The 19638-nt window shown below is 43.1% G+C and overlaps 1 protein-coding gene across 2 annotated transcripts in view; it reads left to right on the top strand.

The window, feature by feature from the left end:
* pex5lb (peroxisomal biogenesis factor 5-like b) overlaps positions 1–19638 on the top strand; it is a 174465-nt gene that overhangs the window by 105346 nt on the left and 49481 nt on the right. For both annotated transcript variants that reach the window (XM_014139167.3, XM_014139164.3), the window contains 4 exons: positions 2721–2939; positions 13011–13140; positions 13492–13579; positions 13853–13951. In XM_014139167.3, coding sequence (XP_013994642.3) covers positions 2721–2939; positions 13011–13140; positions 13492–13579; positions 13853–13951 — 536 coding nt within the window. The remainder of the gene's footprint in view (positions 1–2720; positions 2940–13010; positions 13141–13491; positions 13580–13852; positions 13952–19638) is intronic.

Below are 19638 nucleotides of genomic sequence, written 5' to 3'. Positions count from 1 at the left end.
CATTATGTTAGACAATGCATGCATTTTTAGTTCTATCAAGTTCATATTTATATCCAAAAACAGCGTTTTACTATGGCATTGATGTTGAGGAAATCGTTTCCCTCCAATAACCGGCAGTCAAGTCAGCGTCACAAATTAAATAATTAAAATTAGAAAACATTGGTAAAATATTATATTGTCATTTAAAGAATTATAGATTTACATCTCTTGAACGCAATCAACTTGCCAGATTTAAAAATAACCTTACTGGGAAATCACACTTTGCAATAATCTGAGCACTGCGCCCAGAAAAATACGCGTTGCGATACAGACTAGACGTCATGTTGGGGAGATCTAAAATCGAAAATACTATGTAAATAATCCATTACCTTTGATTCTCTTCATCAGATGTCACTTCCAGGTATCACAGGTCCATAACGAATGTAGTTTTGTTCAAAAAAGCTCATCATTTATGTCCAAAAATCTCCGTCTTGTTAGCACATGATCTAAGCCAGCCGGACTTCTCGTCATGAACGAGGAGAAAAAATATATTTACGTTCGTTCAAACATGTCAAACGTTGTATAGCATAAATCATTAGGGCCTTTTTTAACCAGAACATGAATAATATTCAAGGTGGACGAATGCATACTCTTTTATAACGTATTGGAACGAGGGTACCCAACATGAACTCGCGCGCCAGGTGTCTAATGGGCCATCATCGTTCCATGGCTCTTGTTCGGTCAGATCTCCCTCCAGAAGACTCAAAACACTTTGTAAAGGCTGGTGACATCTAGTGGAAGCAATAGGAAGTGCCAAAATATTCCTCAGCCCCTGTGTTTTTCAATGGGATAGGTTTAAAGGTAATACAACACATCAGGTATCCACTTCCTGTCAGAAAATGTCTCAGGGTTTTGCCTGCCAAATGAGTTCTGTTATACTCACAGACACCATTCAAACAGTTTTAGAAAATTGAGGGTGTTTTCTATCCATATGTAATAAGTATATGCATATTCTAGTTACTGGGTAGGAGTGGTAACCAGATTAAATCGGGTATGTTTTTTTATCCAGCCGTGTCAATACTGCCCCCTAGCCCTAACAGGATATCCTGCGCCAGCTCTACGCACTGTGTTGCCAGTGCGCCTTCACAGCCCAGTTCATCCTGTGCCAGCGCCCCGCACTTGCCGGGCTAAAGTGAGCATCCAGCCAGGACGGGTTGTGTCAGCCCTACACTCTAGACCTCCAGTGCGCCTCCACGGCCCAATATATCCTGTGCCAGCCCCACGCACCCTGTCTCCAGTGCGTCTCCCCAGTCCGGTGAGACCTGTTCCGGCTCCACGTACGAAGCCTCCAATGATGATCCATGGCACGAAGCCTCCAGTGATGATCCATGGCACGAAGCCTCCAGTGATGATCCATGGCACGGAGCCTCCAGTGATGATCCATGGCCCGGAGCCTCCAGTGATAATCCATGGCACGAAGCCTCCAGTGATGATCCATGGCCCGGAGCCTGTAGCGATGATCCATGGCACGGAGCCTGCAGCGACGGTCCCAGGTCCAGAGCTTCCGGCGACGGTTCCCAGTCCGGAGCTTCCGGCGACGGTTCCCAGTCCGGAGCTTCCGGCGACGGTTCCCAGTCCGGATCCTCCTGAGACGGCCCGCAGTCCTGAACCTCCTGAGACGGCCCGCAGTCCTGAACCTCCTGAGACGGCCCGCAGTCCGGATCCTCCTGAGACGGCCCGCAGTCCTGAACCTCCTGAGACGGCCCGCAGTCCTGAACCTCCTGAGACGGCCCGCAGTCCTGAACCTCCTGAGACGGCCCGCAGTCCTGAACCTCCTGAGACGGCCCCCAGTCCGGAACCTCCTGAGACGGCCCCCAGTCCGGAACCTCCTGAGACGGCCCCCAGTCCGGAACCTCCTGAGACGGCCCCCAGTCCGGAACCTCCTGAGACGGCCCCCAGTCCGGAGTCTCCAGCGACGGTCCCCAGTCCGGAGTCTCCAGCGGGGGCTACGCCCCAAACCGGAGCCGCCACCAAGGGTAGATGCCCACCCGAAACCCTCCCCTATAGGTTCAGGTTTGCGGCCGGGAGTCCGCACCTTTGGGGGGGGGGGTACTGTCACGCCCTGACCTTTAGAGAGCTGTTTTATTTCTCTATATAGTTAGGTTAGGGTGTGATGCGGGGTGGGCATTCTATGTTTATTTCTTTGTTTTTGGCCGGTATTGGTTCCTAATCAGAGGCAGCTGTCTATCGTTGTCTCTGATTGGGAATCATAGTTAGGCAGCCCTTTTTCCACCTGTGATTGTGGGATCTTGTTTTTGTGTAGCTGCCTGTGAGCAGCCCCAGAACGTCAGGTTTCATTTTTTTCTCCTGTTTTGGTGAGTTTCATTTTCATTAAAAGATGTTTAATTCCATGCATGCTGCGCCTTGGTTTATTTATTGAAGATAGCGAACGTGACACACTGCCCTAACCCTTTGATGTTTGCAGATCTATAAGAAGTAAACAATATGGTAGAAGTCCTACCCCTACACGGTCTGCTTATATTTATCCAGACAACTCAGATCTGCAAACATGGAAGATTTATAGGGTCAGGGGGATGGATAGAATTACCATAGGTTGTCTCAAGTCTTTTGTATGCATTACATGTGTTCCTAGAAAGTGTTACCCAAGTTGTTAATTCAGCAGTAACACAACTACATGTATGACTACACAGACATGACTTTCTGTTTGTGTGTCTCCTCAGTTCTATCCTCAGCCCTCGACCTGGTGGATCTGAGTGAGCCCAGTGAACGCAGCAGCAGGAAGGACAGCGTCAGGGAGCGTCCGAGCCCCTTGGGAAATTCTAAAAACAGCCCACGGAGAGGGAAGAGACGCGATGAGACAGAGCTCATCCAGGTGGAGGTGGAGCGCTCATCGAGCGCTCACACCCCACGAGCCCCCGAGAGGGTCTCTCTAGACTCAGGTATTGACTGCACGATGTGTGTGTTTGGATTGAGGGGGGGTGAATGTTTTGTGCATGGGGGGGTTGTGTGTCTGAACGTTACAACATGCAGCTGTCTTCATACTGTGTACCTACAGCAATATCATTAGACATTCATATTGGGAGGACACTTACAGTGCCTTCAGAAAGTATTGACTTTGACTTTTCCACATTTTGTTGTGTTACAAAGTGGGATTAAAATTGATTTAATTGTCATTTTTTTGTCAATGATCTACAGAAAATACTCTAATGTAAAACTGTAAGAAATGTTCTTGCATTTGTAAAACAATTATGAAAAATAATACACTAATATATCTTGACTAGATAAGTATTCAACCCCCTGAGTCAATACATGTGAGTCACCTTCAGCAGCGATTACAGCTGTGTCTTTCTGGATAAGTCTCTAATCTCTTTCCCCCTAAGAAAAAATAAAGGCTCTAAGAGCTTTACACAACAGAATTGTACAATATTTGCACATTATTCTTTAAAAAAGTATTCAAGCTCTGTCAAGTTGGTTGTTGATCATTGCTAGACAGCCATTTTCAAGTCTTGCCATAGATTTTCAAGCCAATTTAAGTCAAAACTGTCACTCAGGAACATTCAATGTCATCTTGGTAAGCAACTCCAGTGTATATTTGGCCTTGTATTTTACGTTATTGTTCTGCTGAAAGGTGAATGCATCTCCCACTGTCTGTTGAAAAGCAGACTGAACTCAGCCCCCGCTCTCTAGGATTTTTCCAATCAATCAATCAATCAAATGTATTTATAAAGCCCTTTTTACATCAACAGTTGTCACAAAGTGCTTATACAAAACCAAGCCTAAAACCCAAGAGAGCAAGCAATGCAGATGTGAAAGCATGGTGGCTTGGAAAAACTCCCAAAAAGGCAGTAACCTAGGAAGAAAACTCTGAGGGGTGGCCAGTCCTCTTCTAGCTGTGCCGGGTGGAGATAAGAGTACATAACCATTAACCTCTACCCACCTACTCAACAGCCAGTGTAATCCCGTGGCGCGATATTCAAATACCTCAAATGCAAAAACTTCAATTTTTCAAACATATGACTATTTTACACCATTTTAAAGACAAGACTCTCATTAATCTAACCACACTGTCCGATTTAAAAAAGGCTTTACAACGAAAGCAAAACATTAGATTATGTCAGCAGAGTACCCAGCCAGAAATAATCAGACACCCATTTTTCAAGCTAGCATATAATGTCACATAAACCCAAACCACAGCTAAATGCAGCACTAACCTTTGATGATCTTCATCAGATGACAACCCTAGGACATTATGTTATACAATACATACATGTTTTGTTCAATCAAGTTCATATTTATATCAAAAACCAGCTTTTTACATTAGCATGTGACTAGCATTCCCACCGAACACTGCCGGTGAAATTACTAAATTACTCACGATAAACGTTCACCAAAAACATAACAATTATTTTAAGAATTATAGATACAGAACTCCTCTATGCACTCGATATGTCCGATTTTAAAATAGCTTTTCGGTGAAAGCACATTTTGCAATATTCTCAGTAGATAGCCCGGCATCACAGGGCTAGCTATTTAGACACCCAGCAAGTTTAGCCCTCACCAAAGTCAGATTTACTATAAGAAAAATTGGATTACCTTTGCTGTTCTTCGTCAGAATGCACTCCCAGGACTTCTACTTCAATAACAAATGTTGGTTTGGTCCCAAATAATCCATTGTTATATCCAAATAGCGGCGTTTTGTTCGTGCGTTCAAGACACTATCCGAAAGGCTAAATAAGGGTGACGAGCATGGCGCATTTCGTGACAAAAAAATTCTAAATATTCCATTACCGTACTTCGAAGCATGTCAACCGCTGTTTAAAATCAATTTTTATGCAATTTTTCGCGTAAAAAAGCGATAATATTCCGACCGGGAAATCGTTTTTTATTACAAAGAGAGTGAAAGTAAAAGCATGCTATCCCCTCATGCACGAGCCTCAGTCTAATGGCCCACTGATAGAGCACTTGCCAAACGCGCTAATGTGTTTCAGCCTGGGGATGGAATTACATCGTTCAGCTTTTTCCCGCCTTCTGAGAGCCCATGGGAGCCGTAGGAAGTGTCACGTCATGCCAGAGATCCCCTGTATTTGTTAGAGATGATCAAGGAGGGCAAGAAATTGTCAGACAGGCCACTTCCTGTAAGGAATCTTCTCAGGTTTTGGCCTGCCAAATGAGTTCTGTTATACTCACAGACACCATTCAAACAGTTTTAAAAACTTTAGTGTGTTTTCTATCCAAAGCCAATAATTATATGCATATTCTAGTTACTGGGCAGGAGTAGTAACCAGATTAAATCTGGTACGTTTTTTATCCGGCCGTGCAAATACTGCCCCCTAGCCCCAACAGGTTAAGGCCAGATCTTTCTTGAAGATGTTCAAATTAGAGGTCTACACGGTTCCACCTGTACCCAAATACTCGAGACCTGATCCAGGACCCGAGCGTGTCCGGATCCAGAATTCTAAATAATGTCACGGGTCTGGGTCGGATCTGATATGATTGTCTCGGGTATGTGTAACTTTAACTGACTTGTCCGGAAGGGCCCGTACTTATCTGAACGCGACTGCTGCAGTAGAGAAAAAGAGAGAAAATTGATCATTTATGCTCCTGCTCTTGCTTTTCATGAGTCTCCCTCCCTCCTTTTCATGTCTCTCCCTACAGAACGGGTCTAATTGTCCTTGGGTCCGGGTGGGAAATCCCCAGGTCCATATTGGGTTCGGGTGGGAAAGCCGCAGGTCCATTTCAGAACAGGTCCAACTTTTTGGACCCATGAAGACCTCTAGTTCAAACGTTCATAGATGACCAGTGGGGTCAAATAATAATCAGTTTTATAGAGGGTGCAACAGGTCAGCACCTCAGGAGTAAATGTCAGTTGGAGAGCCAAGCATTCAGAGGTCAAGACGGCAGGTGGTGGGGGAAAAGAGGGAGAGAAAAGAGAGCGAGAGAGGTTCGAGATAGCAGGTCCGGGACAAGGTAGCACGACCGGTGAACAGGTCAGGGTTCTATAGCCACAGGCAGAACAGCAGAAACTGGATCAGCAGCACGAACAGGTGGACTGGGGATGGGGACAGCCACGAGTCGTCCTGAGGCATGGTCCTAAGGCCGAGTATAGCCCATGAAGATCTCCCCACCGCACAAGCCCGAGGAAAGGAAGGATGGGAGAGAGCAAGCAAGCCAGCCACCGTAATAGGGTCAGAGGCAGAGAATCCCAGTGGTTCGTCACTCCAGTGCCTTGTTGTTTAATTTCGCACCCCTGGGTCAGAAGAGATGAGTCTTGAGTAAAGACTTCAAGGTTCGGACCGAGTCTGCATCTTTCACATGGATCGGCAGACCATTCCATAAAAACTGAGCTCTATAGGAGAAAGCTCTGCATCCAGTTGTTTGCTTAGAAGGCCTGCGTCTTGTGAACGTAGCGTAGGTATGTATGGCAGGAACAAATCGGTGAGATACAGTGCCTTGCGAAAGTATTCGGCCCCCTTGAACTTTTCGACCTTTTGCCACATTTCAGGCTTTAAACATAAAGATATAAAACTGTAATTTTTTGTGAAGAATCAACAACAAGTGGGACACAATCATGAAGTGGAACGAAATTTATTGGATATTTCAAACTTTTTTAACAAATAAAAAACTGAAAAATTGGGCGTGCAAAATTATTCAGCCCCTTTACTTTCAGTGCAGCAAACTCTCTCCAGAAGTTCAGTGAGGATCTCTGAATGATCCAATGTTGACCTAAATGACTAATGATGATAAATAGAATCCACCTGTGTGTAATCAAGTCTCCGTATAAATGCACCTGCTCTGTGATAGTCTCAGAGGTCCGTTTAAAGCGCAGAGAGCATCATGAAGAACAAGGAACACACCAGGCAGGTCCGAGATACTGTTGTGGAGAAGTTTAAAGCTGGATTTGGATACAAAAAGATTTCCCAAGCTTTAAACATCCCAAGGAGCACTGTGCAAGCGATAATATTGAAATGGAAGGAGTATCAGACCACTGCAAATCTACGAAGACCCGGCCGTCCCTCTAAACTTTCAGCTCATACAAGGAGAAGACTGATCAGAGATGCAGCCAAGAGGCCCATGATCACTCTGGATGAACTGCAGAGATCTACAGCTGAGGTGGGAGACTCTGTCCATAGGACAACAATCAGTCGTATACTGCACAAATCTGGCCTTTATGGAAGAGTGGCAAGAAGAAAGCCATTTCTTAAAGATATCCATAAAAAGTGTAGTTTAAAGTTTGCCACTAGCCACCTGGGAGACACACCAAACATGTGGAAGAAGGTGCTCTGGTCAGATGAAACCAAAACCGAACTTTTTGGCAACAATGCAAAACGTTATGTTTGGCGTAAAAGCAACACAGCTCATCACCCTGAACACACCGACCCACTGTCAAACATGGTGGTGGCAGTATCATGGTTTGGGCCTGCTTTTCTTCAGCAGGGGCAGGGAAGATGGTTAAAATTGATGTGAAGATGGATGGAGCCAAATACAGGACCATTCTTGAAGAACCTGATGGAGTCTGCAAAAGACCTGAGACTGGGACGGAGATTTGTCTTCCAACAAGACAATGATCCAAAACATAAAGCAAAATCTACAATGGAATGGTTCACAAATAAACATATCCAGGTCTTAGAATGGCCAAGTCAAAGTCCAGACCTGAATCCAATCGAGAATCTGTGGAAAGAACTGAAAACTGCTGTTCACAAACGCTCTCCATCCAACCTCACTGAGCTCCAGCTGTTTTGCAAGGAGGAATGGGCAAAAATGTCAGTCTCTCGATGTGCAAAACTGATAGAGACATACCCCAAGCGACTTACAGCTGTAATCGCAGCAAAAGGTGGCGCTACAAAGTATTAACTTAAGGGGGCTGAATAATTTTGCACGGCCAATTTTTCAGTTTTTTATTTGTTAAAAAAGTTTGAAATATCCAATAAATTTCGTTCCACTTCATAATTGTGTCCCACTTGTTGTTGACTCTAAACAAAAAAGTACAGTTTTATATCTTTATGTTTGAAGCCTGAAATGTGGCAAAAGGTCGAAAAGTTTAAGGGGGCCGAATACTTTCGCAAGGCACTGTAGGTACAGTAGGAGTAAGTCCATGTAATGCTTTGTAGGTTAGCAGTAAAACTTTGAAATCAGCCCTAGCTTTAAGAGGAAGCCAGGCTAGCACTGGAATAATATGATCAAATGTTTTGGTTCTAGTCAAAATTCTAGTAGCTGTATTTAACACGAGCTGAAGTTTATTTAGTGCCTTATCCGGGTAGCCGGAGAGTAGAGCATTGCAGTAGTCTAATCTTAAAGTGACAAATCATTGATTAGCTTTTCTGCACCATTTTTTGACAAAACGTTTCAGGTTTGTGCAATGTTACAAAGATGGGAAAAGGCTGCTTTTGAAATATTTTTGATATGTTCATTTCTTTTTACCCTAAACTCCCTATTCTTTGTTGATGACAAGCATATCCATAACATGATTCAGCCACCACCATGCTTGAAAATATGAAGAGTGGTACTCAGTGATGTGTTGTGTTGGACTTTCCCCAAACATTACGCTTTGCATACAGAACATAAAGTGAATTTCTTTGCCACATTTTTTGTAGTTTTACTTTAGTGCCTTATTGCAAACAGGATGCATGTTTTGGAATATTTTATTCTGTACAGGCTTCTTTCTTTTCACTCTGTGGAGTAACAACAGTGTTGTTGATCCATCCTCAGTTTTCTCCTATCACAGCCATTAAACTCTATAGATTGGCCTCATGGTGAAATCCTTGAACGGTTTCCTTCCTCTAGGGCAACTTAGTTAGGAAAGACGCCTGTATCTTTGTAGTGACTGGGTGTATTGATACACCATCCAAAGTGTAATTAATAACTTCACCATGCTCAAAGGGATATTCAATGTCTTTGCGAGGCATTGGAAAACCTCCCTGGTCTTTGTGTTGAATCTATGTTTGAAATTTACTGCTCGACTGAGGGACCTTACAGATAATTGTATGTGTGGTGTACAGAGATGAGGTATTTGTTTAAGAATCATGTTAAACACTATTATTGTCCTGGCAACTTATGTTACTTGTTAAGCAAATGTTTACTCCTTAACTTATTTAGGCTTGCCATAACAAAGGGGTTGAATACTTATTGACTCAAGGCATTTTAGCTTTTCATTTTTAATGTGCTCAATTTTAAATTCAGGCTGTAACACAACAAAATGTGGAAAAAGTCTAGGGGTGTAAATACTTTCTGAAGGCACTGAATGTGTTTAATAATAATAATGTGCTTTTCATGAGAAGGATGTAAAAGGCATAACTATCTCTTCACTCCATTCCTATTACTGTTTTGGCTTAAATCCCTGTCTCCCAAATCACTGCTCATAGCTACTCTAAAATAGGCCAGGTTAAGGTTTGACAAATTCCTTTCATGTGGAAATGTCGGCTTGCCGGTAAATAATAAATTGTTCAATTGACCAGTGCAAAGCCTCGAGCCACACAGCTATCATATTTTCTACATCATCATGGTGCTGTCATTTGATTTATGCAGTGACATCTCTGTTCTTAGCCTAATGTCTTATTTAGATATCTCTATAACCATGTTTCCATCCACAGTTTTAAAGTACAGTCAAACAGTAAAGTCAAACAGTAGAAAAATAAAATCATGACAGCTATGATGGAAACAGGTAGCTTCGGTGAAATTGTATAAATGTTGACAGATCATTTGTTCATTCGACGTGGTGGGATCTTTTTATTTGGGGAAAATGAATTATGTGAGAAATGGAATTGGAAATGCCTTTATGTGCAAATATTGATATAATAACCATCATATGGAAATAAACTTTGAGTCACGCAACAATATGGTGTGTGTGGTCCTCCTACTACGACTTGGGAAACCATGCAGTTTATTAGGCTACAGATGAAATACTTTATGATGAACTTACATTTACATTTACGTCATTTAGCAGACGCTCTTATCCAGAGCGAATTACAAATTGGGGCATTCACCTTATGATATCCAGTGGAACAACCACTTTACAATAGTGCATCTAAATATTTTAGGGGGGGGGGGGGGGGGGGGGTTAGTGGGATTACTTTATCCTATCCCAGGTATTCCTTAAAGAGGTGGGGTTTCAGGTGTCTCCGGCAGGAGGTGATTGACTCCGCTGTCCTGGCGTCGTGAGGGAGCTTGTTGTTTTGACTGGGCTGAGCGGGAACTGTGCTTCCTCAGAGGTAGGGGGGCCAGCAGGCCAGAGGTGGATGAGCGCAGTGCCCTCGTTTGGGTGTAGGGACTGATCGGAGCCTGAAGGTACGGAGGTGCCGTTCCCCTCACGGCTCCGTAGGCAAGCACCATGGTCTTGTAGCGGATGCGAGCTTCAACTGGAAGCCAGTGGAGAGAGCGGAGGAGCGGGGTGACGTGAGAGAACTTGGGAAGGTTGAACACCAGACGGGCTGCGGCGTTCTGGATGAGTTGTAGGGGTTTAATGGCACAGGCAGGGAGCCCAGCCAACAGCGAGTTGCAGTAATCCAGACGGGAGATGACAAGTGCCTGGATTAGGACCTGCGCCGCTTCCTGTGTGAGGCAGGGTCGTACTCTGCGAATGTTGTAGAGCATGAACCTACAGGATCGGGTCACCGCCTTGATGATAGTGGAGAACGACAGGGTGTTGTCCAGGGTCACGCCAAGGTTCTTAGCACTCTGGGAGGAGGACACAATGGAGTTGTCAACCGTGATGGCGAGATCATGGAACGGGCAGTCCTTCCCCGGGAGGAAAAGCAGCTCCGTCTTGCCGAGGTTCAGCTTGAGATGGTGATCCGTCATCCACACTGATATGTCTGCCAGACATGAAGAGATGCGATTCGCCACCTGGTTATCAGAAGGGGGAAAGGAGAAGATTAATTGAGTGTCGTCTGCATAGCAATGGTAGGAGAGACCATGTGAGGATATGACAGAGCCAAGTGACTTGGTGTATAGCGAGAATAGGAGAGGGTCTAGAACAGAGCCCTGGGGGGACACCAGTGGTGAGAGCACGTGGTGCGGAGACAGATTCTCGCCACGCCACCTGGTAGGAGCGACCTGTCAGGTAGGACGCAATCCAAGCGTGGGCCGCGCCGGAGATGCCCAACTCGGAGAGGGTGGAGAGGAGGATCTGATGGTTCACAGTATCAAAGGCAGCAGATAGGTCTAGAAGGATGAGAGCAGAGGAGAGAGAGTTAGCTTTAGCAGTGCGGAGAGCCTCCGTGACACAGAGAAGAGCAGTCTCAGTTGAATGACCAGTCTTGAAACCTGACTGATTTGGATCAAGAAGGTCATTCTGAGAGAGATAGCAAGAGAGCTGGCCAAGGACGGCACGTTCAAGAGTTTTGGAGAGAAAAGAAAGAAGGGATACTGGTCTGTAGTTGTTGACATCGGAGGGATCGAGTGTAGGTTTTTTCAGAAGGGGTGCAACTCTCGCTCTCTTGAAGACGGAAGGGACGTAGCCAGCGGTCAAGGATGAGTTGATGAGTGAGGTGAGGTAAGGGAGAAGGTCTCCGGAAATGGTCTGGAGAAGAGAGGAGGGGATAGGGTCAAGCGGGCAGTTTGTTGGGCGGCCGGCCGTCACAAGACGCGAGATTTCATCTGGAGAGAGGGGGGAGAAAGAGGTCAAAGCACAGGGTAGGGCAGTGTGAGCAGGACCAGCGGTGTCGTTTGACTTAACAAACGAGGATCGGATGTCGTCGACCTTCTTTTCAAAATGGTTGACGAAGTCATCCGCAGAGAGGGAGGAGGGGGGAGGGGGAGGAGGATTCAGGAGGGAGGAGAAGGTGGCAAAGAGCTTCCTAGGGTTAGAGGCAGATGCTTGGAATTTAGAGTGGTAGAACGTGGCTTTAGCAGCAGAAACAGAAGAGGAAATGTAGAGAGGAGGGAGTGAAAGGATGCCAGGGTGGTGAAAGTGCACAGTGATCTTGATGCTCCTTTCCAATAAATATTGAGGGTCTTGTTCTGGTGACATGATGATTGATGCTTGACTACCGTTTGACAAATAAAAATATTCTTGCTCTTATCCATAATAATCATCATCATCATAGACTAGCCTACTCGCACTGTATATGCAAGCTGTTGGCTAGAGCGCAAGTGCCAAGACTAGAGTCGGCACATTTGCTATTTGACGCAACAGTTTGAGAGACAACTATCGGTAGAGTTACAAATGTGAGGGAAACACATTGAACTTTATTTGGTACATGAAAACGTAAGCTAAGAATTACATTTTGTGTGCACTATGTCATCACGCACTGACTTTTATCCGCAACAAGTCTGTTTGGTGGGAAACACACCACTGGTGGGAAAATGGATGTAAACCTAGCTACTAACACTAACTGACCTATGGGCTTTTTTTTTTTTTTTACTTTCGTACACACAGATTTGATTGTAAATTGTGCATACAGCTAAATCCACACCAACCATTGTAATTTATATATATTGAACTTAACATCAAGATATGTGATTTACTTGGAATATGCTCTAGTATGGTTTAACATCAAGGAATGTGATTTAGTTGGAATATGCTCTAGTATGGTTTAACATCAAGGTATGTGATTTAGTTGGAATATGCTGTAGTATGGTTTAACATCAAGGTATGTGATTTACTTGGAATATGCTCTAGTATGGTTTAACATCAAGGTATGTGATTTAGTTGGAATATGCTCTAGTATGGTTTAACATCAAGGTATGTGATTTAGTTGGAATATGCTCTAGTATGGTTTAACATCAAGGTATGTGATTTACTTGGAATATGCTCTAATATGGTTTAACATCAAGGTATGTGATTTACTTGGAATATGCTCTAATATGGTTTGTGTGAAAATTTGCATCACTGTTATGTTCATATTGTTGGATAGCACTATGCTAACAGTACTTTGTGGATAGCATTATGCAAACAGTTCTTTCTTCTTGTCCATGTTGTTGGATAGCATTATGCTAACAGTTCTATGTTTCTGTCTATATCTTGTGGATAGCATTATGCTAACAGTTCTACACCCTTTATTCCTTCTGCTCAGTCAGTTCCTCTTCTCCTTTGGAGAAATGGGAGGAAGTGAATCTTCACCCTGAAGGTGCCCTGAATGACAGCAGGAAGAGAAGATACGAAAAGAAGTGCACCTCACACCACTCCTCCAGTGAATTAATATGGTAAAGAAGGCAGTCTGAAATCTGTATAAGCCTGCAAATGGCTTTATTTATTTATTTATTTATTATTTAACCTTTATTTAACTAGGCAAGTCAGTTAAGAACAAATTCTTATTTACATTGACGGCCTACCATGGCTATACTTTCCTCCTTGTCCACTTTAAATGTCAAGCCTTAACGTGTTAGAAATAGAGTTCAATCAATTATGTGTTATAAGTTACAGGAAACAAAACATAAAAAAATAGAAATATGAATAGTGGGTGTGAACAGATTTTTTTATTTTGTTGTACAACTGTAGTATTAGAGTATATTGTAGTAGTATACCTTTCAATGTTTACCCTTCTTTCTCCCCAGGTCAGCAGAGTTTAAAACAAATCCATCTGTGAAAAACTCATTTGAAGTCAATAGCATTGATGACGAGGACCACATATCAGCACTAAAGGTCTACACAACCTCCATTTACATGTATACTTATAGAAAAGTATGTGAAGTTATGGTATCTTCCTTGAAAATAATCATATACAGGTCAAGGTTCACCACAAAGTGTGAGGATGTATCGAAAGCTATTTTAAATGATATATTGGTGTCTCCATTGCCTTCTGGGATTATAAGTGTGACCCCTCACACAGTTAAAGGTGAGGGTTTTTGCTGATATTGCATTTCTATGTGTGTGCATGTGTGTGTGTGCGTGTGTGCACATTTCTGTGTCCTACAGGACCCAGCACCCCTACAAGTGCGGCCCAGTCTCCATCACCTCTTAGGCAGACATCATTCCCAGGAGGAGGAGTTTGTAAGGGCAAAGGCTGCTGTAGAGGTGAGAGATTAATACACACACACATCATCTAAGATATTTGTTTGCTGGAAGTAGTAGTTTGGTAATGACTAAAACTTTAAAAACATCCTACACATCTGTCATCAACAAGTTTCCACATGCACAGGATACAACAGGTGTAAAACAAACAGTACAGTGAAATGCTTACCTGGAGAGCTCTTTCCGAACAATGCAGTAATAATATACAGTAGATAATAATAGGAAATAGAATAAAAAATGTAAACAAAAACCATACAATAACTACAATGAGATTTAAAGAAACACGAGAATGCAAGTGTATATACAGTCCAGGTCAGTGCCAGTACCTTATTCAATGTGCAGGGGTACTGGAGTGGTTGAGGTGGGTTTATACATAAAAAGTGACTGGTAGTAGGATATACATCTAAACATGGCTGAAAAGGGACTGGTAGCAGGAATATATAAATACGTATGGTAATATGTGACCGACCGCCTCGATTCGTTCTTATGGTTGCTCGACTACAAGTTTTGAGATTATGCTGCGATATTTAGAGGTAATTTGTGGTTTGGTACGGTACCATGCGTCACTGCTTCATTTCTGAAGCCCAGCGCAAGGGGGAGTTAGAACACTTATTATGATTTTGGGTCCCAAGGCGCTACTGTGTCTCTGACAATGAATGGGTGACATAAACCAAATAGAAACTGATAATTGTGCATGACTTCAAAAATTGAATTTCAATTAACTGAATGATGAGGATGACGGTGATTGAATTGAGAACAATAGTGTAACACCATACCCGCGTGCGCCATCGTGCACAAATTGATTTTGTCCCCCCACATCAAACGCGATCACGACACGCAGGTTGAAATATCAAAACATTATATATATTATATATATTATATATATATATTATTATTATATATTGATATATATATATATATATTATATTAATTTGGGGACAGGTCGGGAAAGCATTAAACATTTATGGCAATTTAGTTAGCTAGCTTGCAGTTGCTAGCTAATTTGTCCTATTTAGCTAGCTTGCTGTTGCTAGCTAATTTGTTATGAACGTTGAGTTGTTATTTCACCTGAAATGCACAAGGTCCTCTACTCTGACAATTAATCCACACATAAAACGGTGAACTGAATCGTTTCTAGTCATCTCTCCTCCTTCCAGGCTTTTTCTTCTTTGGACTTTATATGACGATTGGCAACTAACTTTCATAAGGTGTATTACCACCACTGACCTCAATCACCCATGTGGGTATAACCAATGAGGAGATGGCACGTGAGCAAATGCATCTAAAAGCCAATGAGGAGAGGCAGGACTTGCTGCGCGTTCTGCGCCACAAATAGAAGCAACTTCTATTTTAGCGTCTGGCAACGCAGACACACGCGACCCATGTGGTGTGGTCAGCATGACAGAATTGCTATTCCTCTGTCCTGCACGCGCACACCCAGAAAAGCACAATTTTTTTTTGTTACTTACTAAAACTGTTGTTACACTAAGAAACAAAAATCTTCAATTATATTCCAGGATATTCTTAAGATATATGTATTGACTGAATATAAGCAAGTGTCTGCTAAATGATCAAGTTGATGGTGCGGTTATATAGCCTCGGCACCTACATAAAGCTGAGTGACTCACTCATTCATGGCTTTGGATCAAAATAAATAAGTACCAACATTCTTTTCTGATAGTCTTTTAATAAAGGAATGTTTTGGTTATTCTGACCTGGACACCATGTATTATAGTCTCTAAAAGGAAATATTTTACAACTGTTTCTTGCGCATATCATTTTCCATATGGATCCATAACGAATTACTATGGGAATAAATATCACTGAATGACAGAAATATTGGGACAAAGTAGTCTAACGAAGGTATGTTGCTTACTGGAAAATAAATTAATGGATGAGGCAAGTGGAAGAGGGAAAAGACAGCATTCAGAGGTCAAGACAGCGCAGCTCTGAGACAAGCATGGGGACTGCTCTTGATAAATCAACAAGATTTTTATTTTCACTGAGTCTCTATTTGGGTATTGGTTAGACTACAATTAGCGTGTGGAAATGTTAGGATTATTTTGCTCTTACTGTAGTACTGTAGCCTACTCCCGACCCATAATGGCTAATAGCCATTATGGACTATTAGCAGGACAATAGACTCTTGCCAACACCTCTCTGTATTTTTTTATTCTTTGTGCAAGGCAATTCATCAGCATTAAAAACTTAAACAACTCATAGGCTTCTACTTCCAGCTTATACATACAATATACAGTTTACGGACACAGTGTAATTTACAATAATTATATTTTATTTGTTTTTAGTCCCATCCTACAGCTCTTCTCAACCCTCCCATCTATCTCTGAACACCATCCAGTTTTTTCTATTTGCCATATATTTTTCAACTGGGCTGTGATGTTTCACAAAAGTTCTGAACCTTTCTATTCTCATAGATTCTACAAATGAAAGATAAACATTTTTGCTAAGATTATTATTATATTATTAATCGATTGACTATGACTTTTTAAATCACCCAGCAGTGCTATTTGCAGAGTTAGCTCCAGGTAAATGTTGCAGAGCTGGGATGGTTGTATCCCCCATATATATATATATATATATATATATATATATATATATATATATATATAACATTCTATTGGTTGCAAGAATTTTGTATAATAATTTTAAATTGAACATTTCTACGTTTGAATACAGCGTTGTTTTGTGTATCAGTTCATAAACCATGTGCAATGGAATCGGTACATTCCCAACTATTTTGCTATCTGAATGGTACAGCTGTCAGTATTTTGGTCCTTAAATGAAACTGGTATACTTTTTTATTTATCATAATTGTCTTTACCAATTTTGGTCTTTAATGCAGGGCCGACAGACAAGTTCCTTACTTTCTCCCCCTTCCACTTGCCTCCTTCATTTTTGCTGTAATGCTGCAATTAGTTGGTCGTAATTTTGAGTAGAGCAGACATTTCCACATATTTTTGTTAGCTGCATGTGTGACAACTCCACCAGTCCTATTTATGAAAATAATTTACAAAGATTATGCTGTAATATTTGTTGTAATATGTTATTTTCTGGTGGATTAAACTGAAATTGCAACCAACTTTCAATGACTTGTTTTAAAAATAGCGATATTTTGGAAATTATTTCATTTTCAAATAACCGAAAGTGAGAGGTTGAAATCTGAATAAAGGACATTCTTGAACATGGGGTGGGCCATTCTTACTAATCTGCTAGAGAACCAGTTCGGATTTAAGTAAACTCAGCCAAAAAATAAACGTCCGCTCACTGTCAACTGCGTTTTGTTTCAGAAAATGTAACGTGTAAATATTTGTATGAACATAAGATTCAACAACTGAGACATAAACTGAACAAGTTCCACAGACATGACTAACAGAAATGGAATAATGTGTCCCTGAACAAAGGGGGGGTCAAAATCAATAGTAACAGTCAGTATCTGTTGTGACCACCAGCTGCATTAAGTACTGCAGTGCATCTCATCCTCATGGACCAATCTGGTGCAAATCTTGCCAGTTCTTGCTGTGAGATGTTACCCCACTCTTCCACCAAGGCACCTGCAAGTTCCCGGACATTTCTGGGCAGAATGGCCCTAGCCCTCACCCTCCGATCCAACAAGTCCCAGACGTGCTCAATGGGATTGAGATGCGGGTTCTTCGCTGGCCATGGCAGAACACTGACATTCCTGTCTTGCAGGAAATCACGCACAGAATGAGCAATATGGCTAGTGGCATTGTTATAATGGAGGGTCATGTCAGGATGAGCCTGCAGGAAGGGTACCACATGAGGGAGGAGGATGTCTTCCCTGTAACACACAGCATTGAGATTGCCTGCAATGACAGCAAGCTCAGTCTGATGATGCTGTGACACACCGCCCCAGACCATGACGGACCCTCTAAATCAATCCCGCTCCAGAGTACAGGCCTCGGTGTAACGCTCATTCCTTTGACGATAAATGCGAATCTGACCATCACCCCTGGTGAGACAAAACCGCGACTCGTCAGTGAAGAGCACTTTTTTCCAGTCCTGTCTGGTCTCCCGACGGTGGGTTTGTGCCCATAGGCAACGTTGTTGCCGGTGATGTCTGGTGAGGACCTGCCTTACAACAGTCCTACAAGCCCTCAGTCCAGCCTCTCTCAGCCTATTGCGGACAGTGTGAGCACTGATGGAGGGATTGTGCGTTCCTGGTGTAACTCGAGCAGTTGTTGCCATCCTGTACCTGTCCCACAGGTATGATGTTTGGATGTACCGATCCTGTGCAGGTGTTGTTACATGTGGTCTACCACTGCAAGGACGATTAGCTGTCCGTCCTGTCTCCCTGTAGCACTGTCTTAGGCGTCTCCCATTACGGACATTGCAATTTATTGCCCTGGCCACATCTGCAGTCCTCATGCCTCCTTGCAGCATGCCTAAGGCACGTTCACGCAGATGAGCAGGGACACTGGGCATCTTTCTTTTGGTGTTTTTGAGTCAGTAGAAAGGCCTCTTTAGTGTCCTAAGTTTTCATAACTGTGACCTTAATTTCCTACCGTCTGTAAGCTGTTAGTGTCTTAACGACCGTTCCACAGACGCATGTCACATCTGCTCCTGCAACGCCCTCTACTTCTCATCCTGTGTCTCCTTGACCTGCCGCCACTCCCCCAGTACTCTCTCCCTCGCTCTCTCTGTGTGTGACTGTGTGGGCGGAAACAGGTGTGCTGGAGTCAGAGCAGATCCCCACCAGCTGTAACCTGTTCCATAATCAAGACCTCTGCAAATACTCAGTCCTGCTACTTCCACACTGCCAGATCGTAATCTATGCTCAGTCAGTCTACGTTCCTAGCCGGTTGTTACTATTCAGACCCTGTTATCCGTTTGTCCTGTTTTCCCTTGCCTGACGCTGTTTTCCTCTCCGCTACAGTTCTGTCCCTGTCTCCAGTCCCACGTCTCGTCATCCTGCTACTCTGTCCTGGATTCCCCACTCTGCTACTCCCTTGGATTCCCCTCCGGACCTACTTACCCTGTCTCAAACCCTCTCGCTCCAGCCTCAGCCTCCGCACCTGGTTTCCAGAAACCCGGCCGAGCTTCCCCTGACCTGCACTCCATCTCCCCCCTGTGTCTCAATAAATACCTTGGTTACTTCATCACAGTCTCCTCATCTGAGTCTGCTCTTGGGTTCCCCTGTTCCACTCCGCGTAACAGCATGTTCATTAATTGTTTATTGTTCATTGAACACACATGGGAAACAGTCTTTAACCTCTATGGGCTAGGTGGGACGCAAGCGTCCCACCCGTGGTGCACTCCATCAACAGCAGGTGCATTTCAAGAGCGGCAAATTTGAATCCAAATAAATGTCAAAATTCAAATTTTTCAAACATACAACTATTTTACACCCTTTGAAAGATAAACATCTCCTTAACCTCTCTAGGCTAGGCGGGACGAATTCGTCCCACCTACGTAACAGCCACTGCTATCCTGTGGCGCGATTTTCAAAACCTTAAAAATCCTATTACTTCAATTTCTCAAACATATGACTATTTTACAGCCATTTAAAGATAAGACTCTCGTTAATCTAACCACACTGTCCGATTTCAAAAAGGCTTTACAACGAAAGCAAAACATTAGATTATGTCAGCAGAGTACCAAGCCAGAAATAATCAGACACCCATTTTTCAAGCCAGCATATAATGTCACCA

The sequence above is a fragment of the Salmo salar genome, chromosome 14 (genome assembly GCF_965601325.2).
Source record: "Salmo salar chromosome 14, fSalSal1, whole genome shotgun sequence".
In the NCBI taxonomy this organism is placed as follows: Eukaryota; Metazoa; Chordata; class Actinopteri; order Salmoniformes; family Salmonidae; genus Salmo; species Salmo salar.
This window is presented reverse-complemented; position numbering and strand designations above follow the sequence as displayed.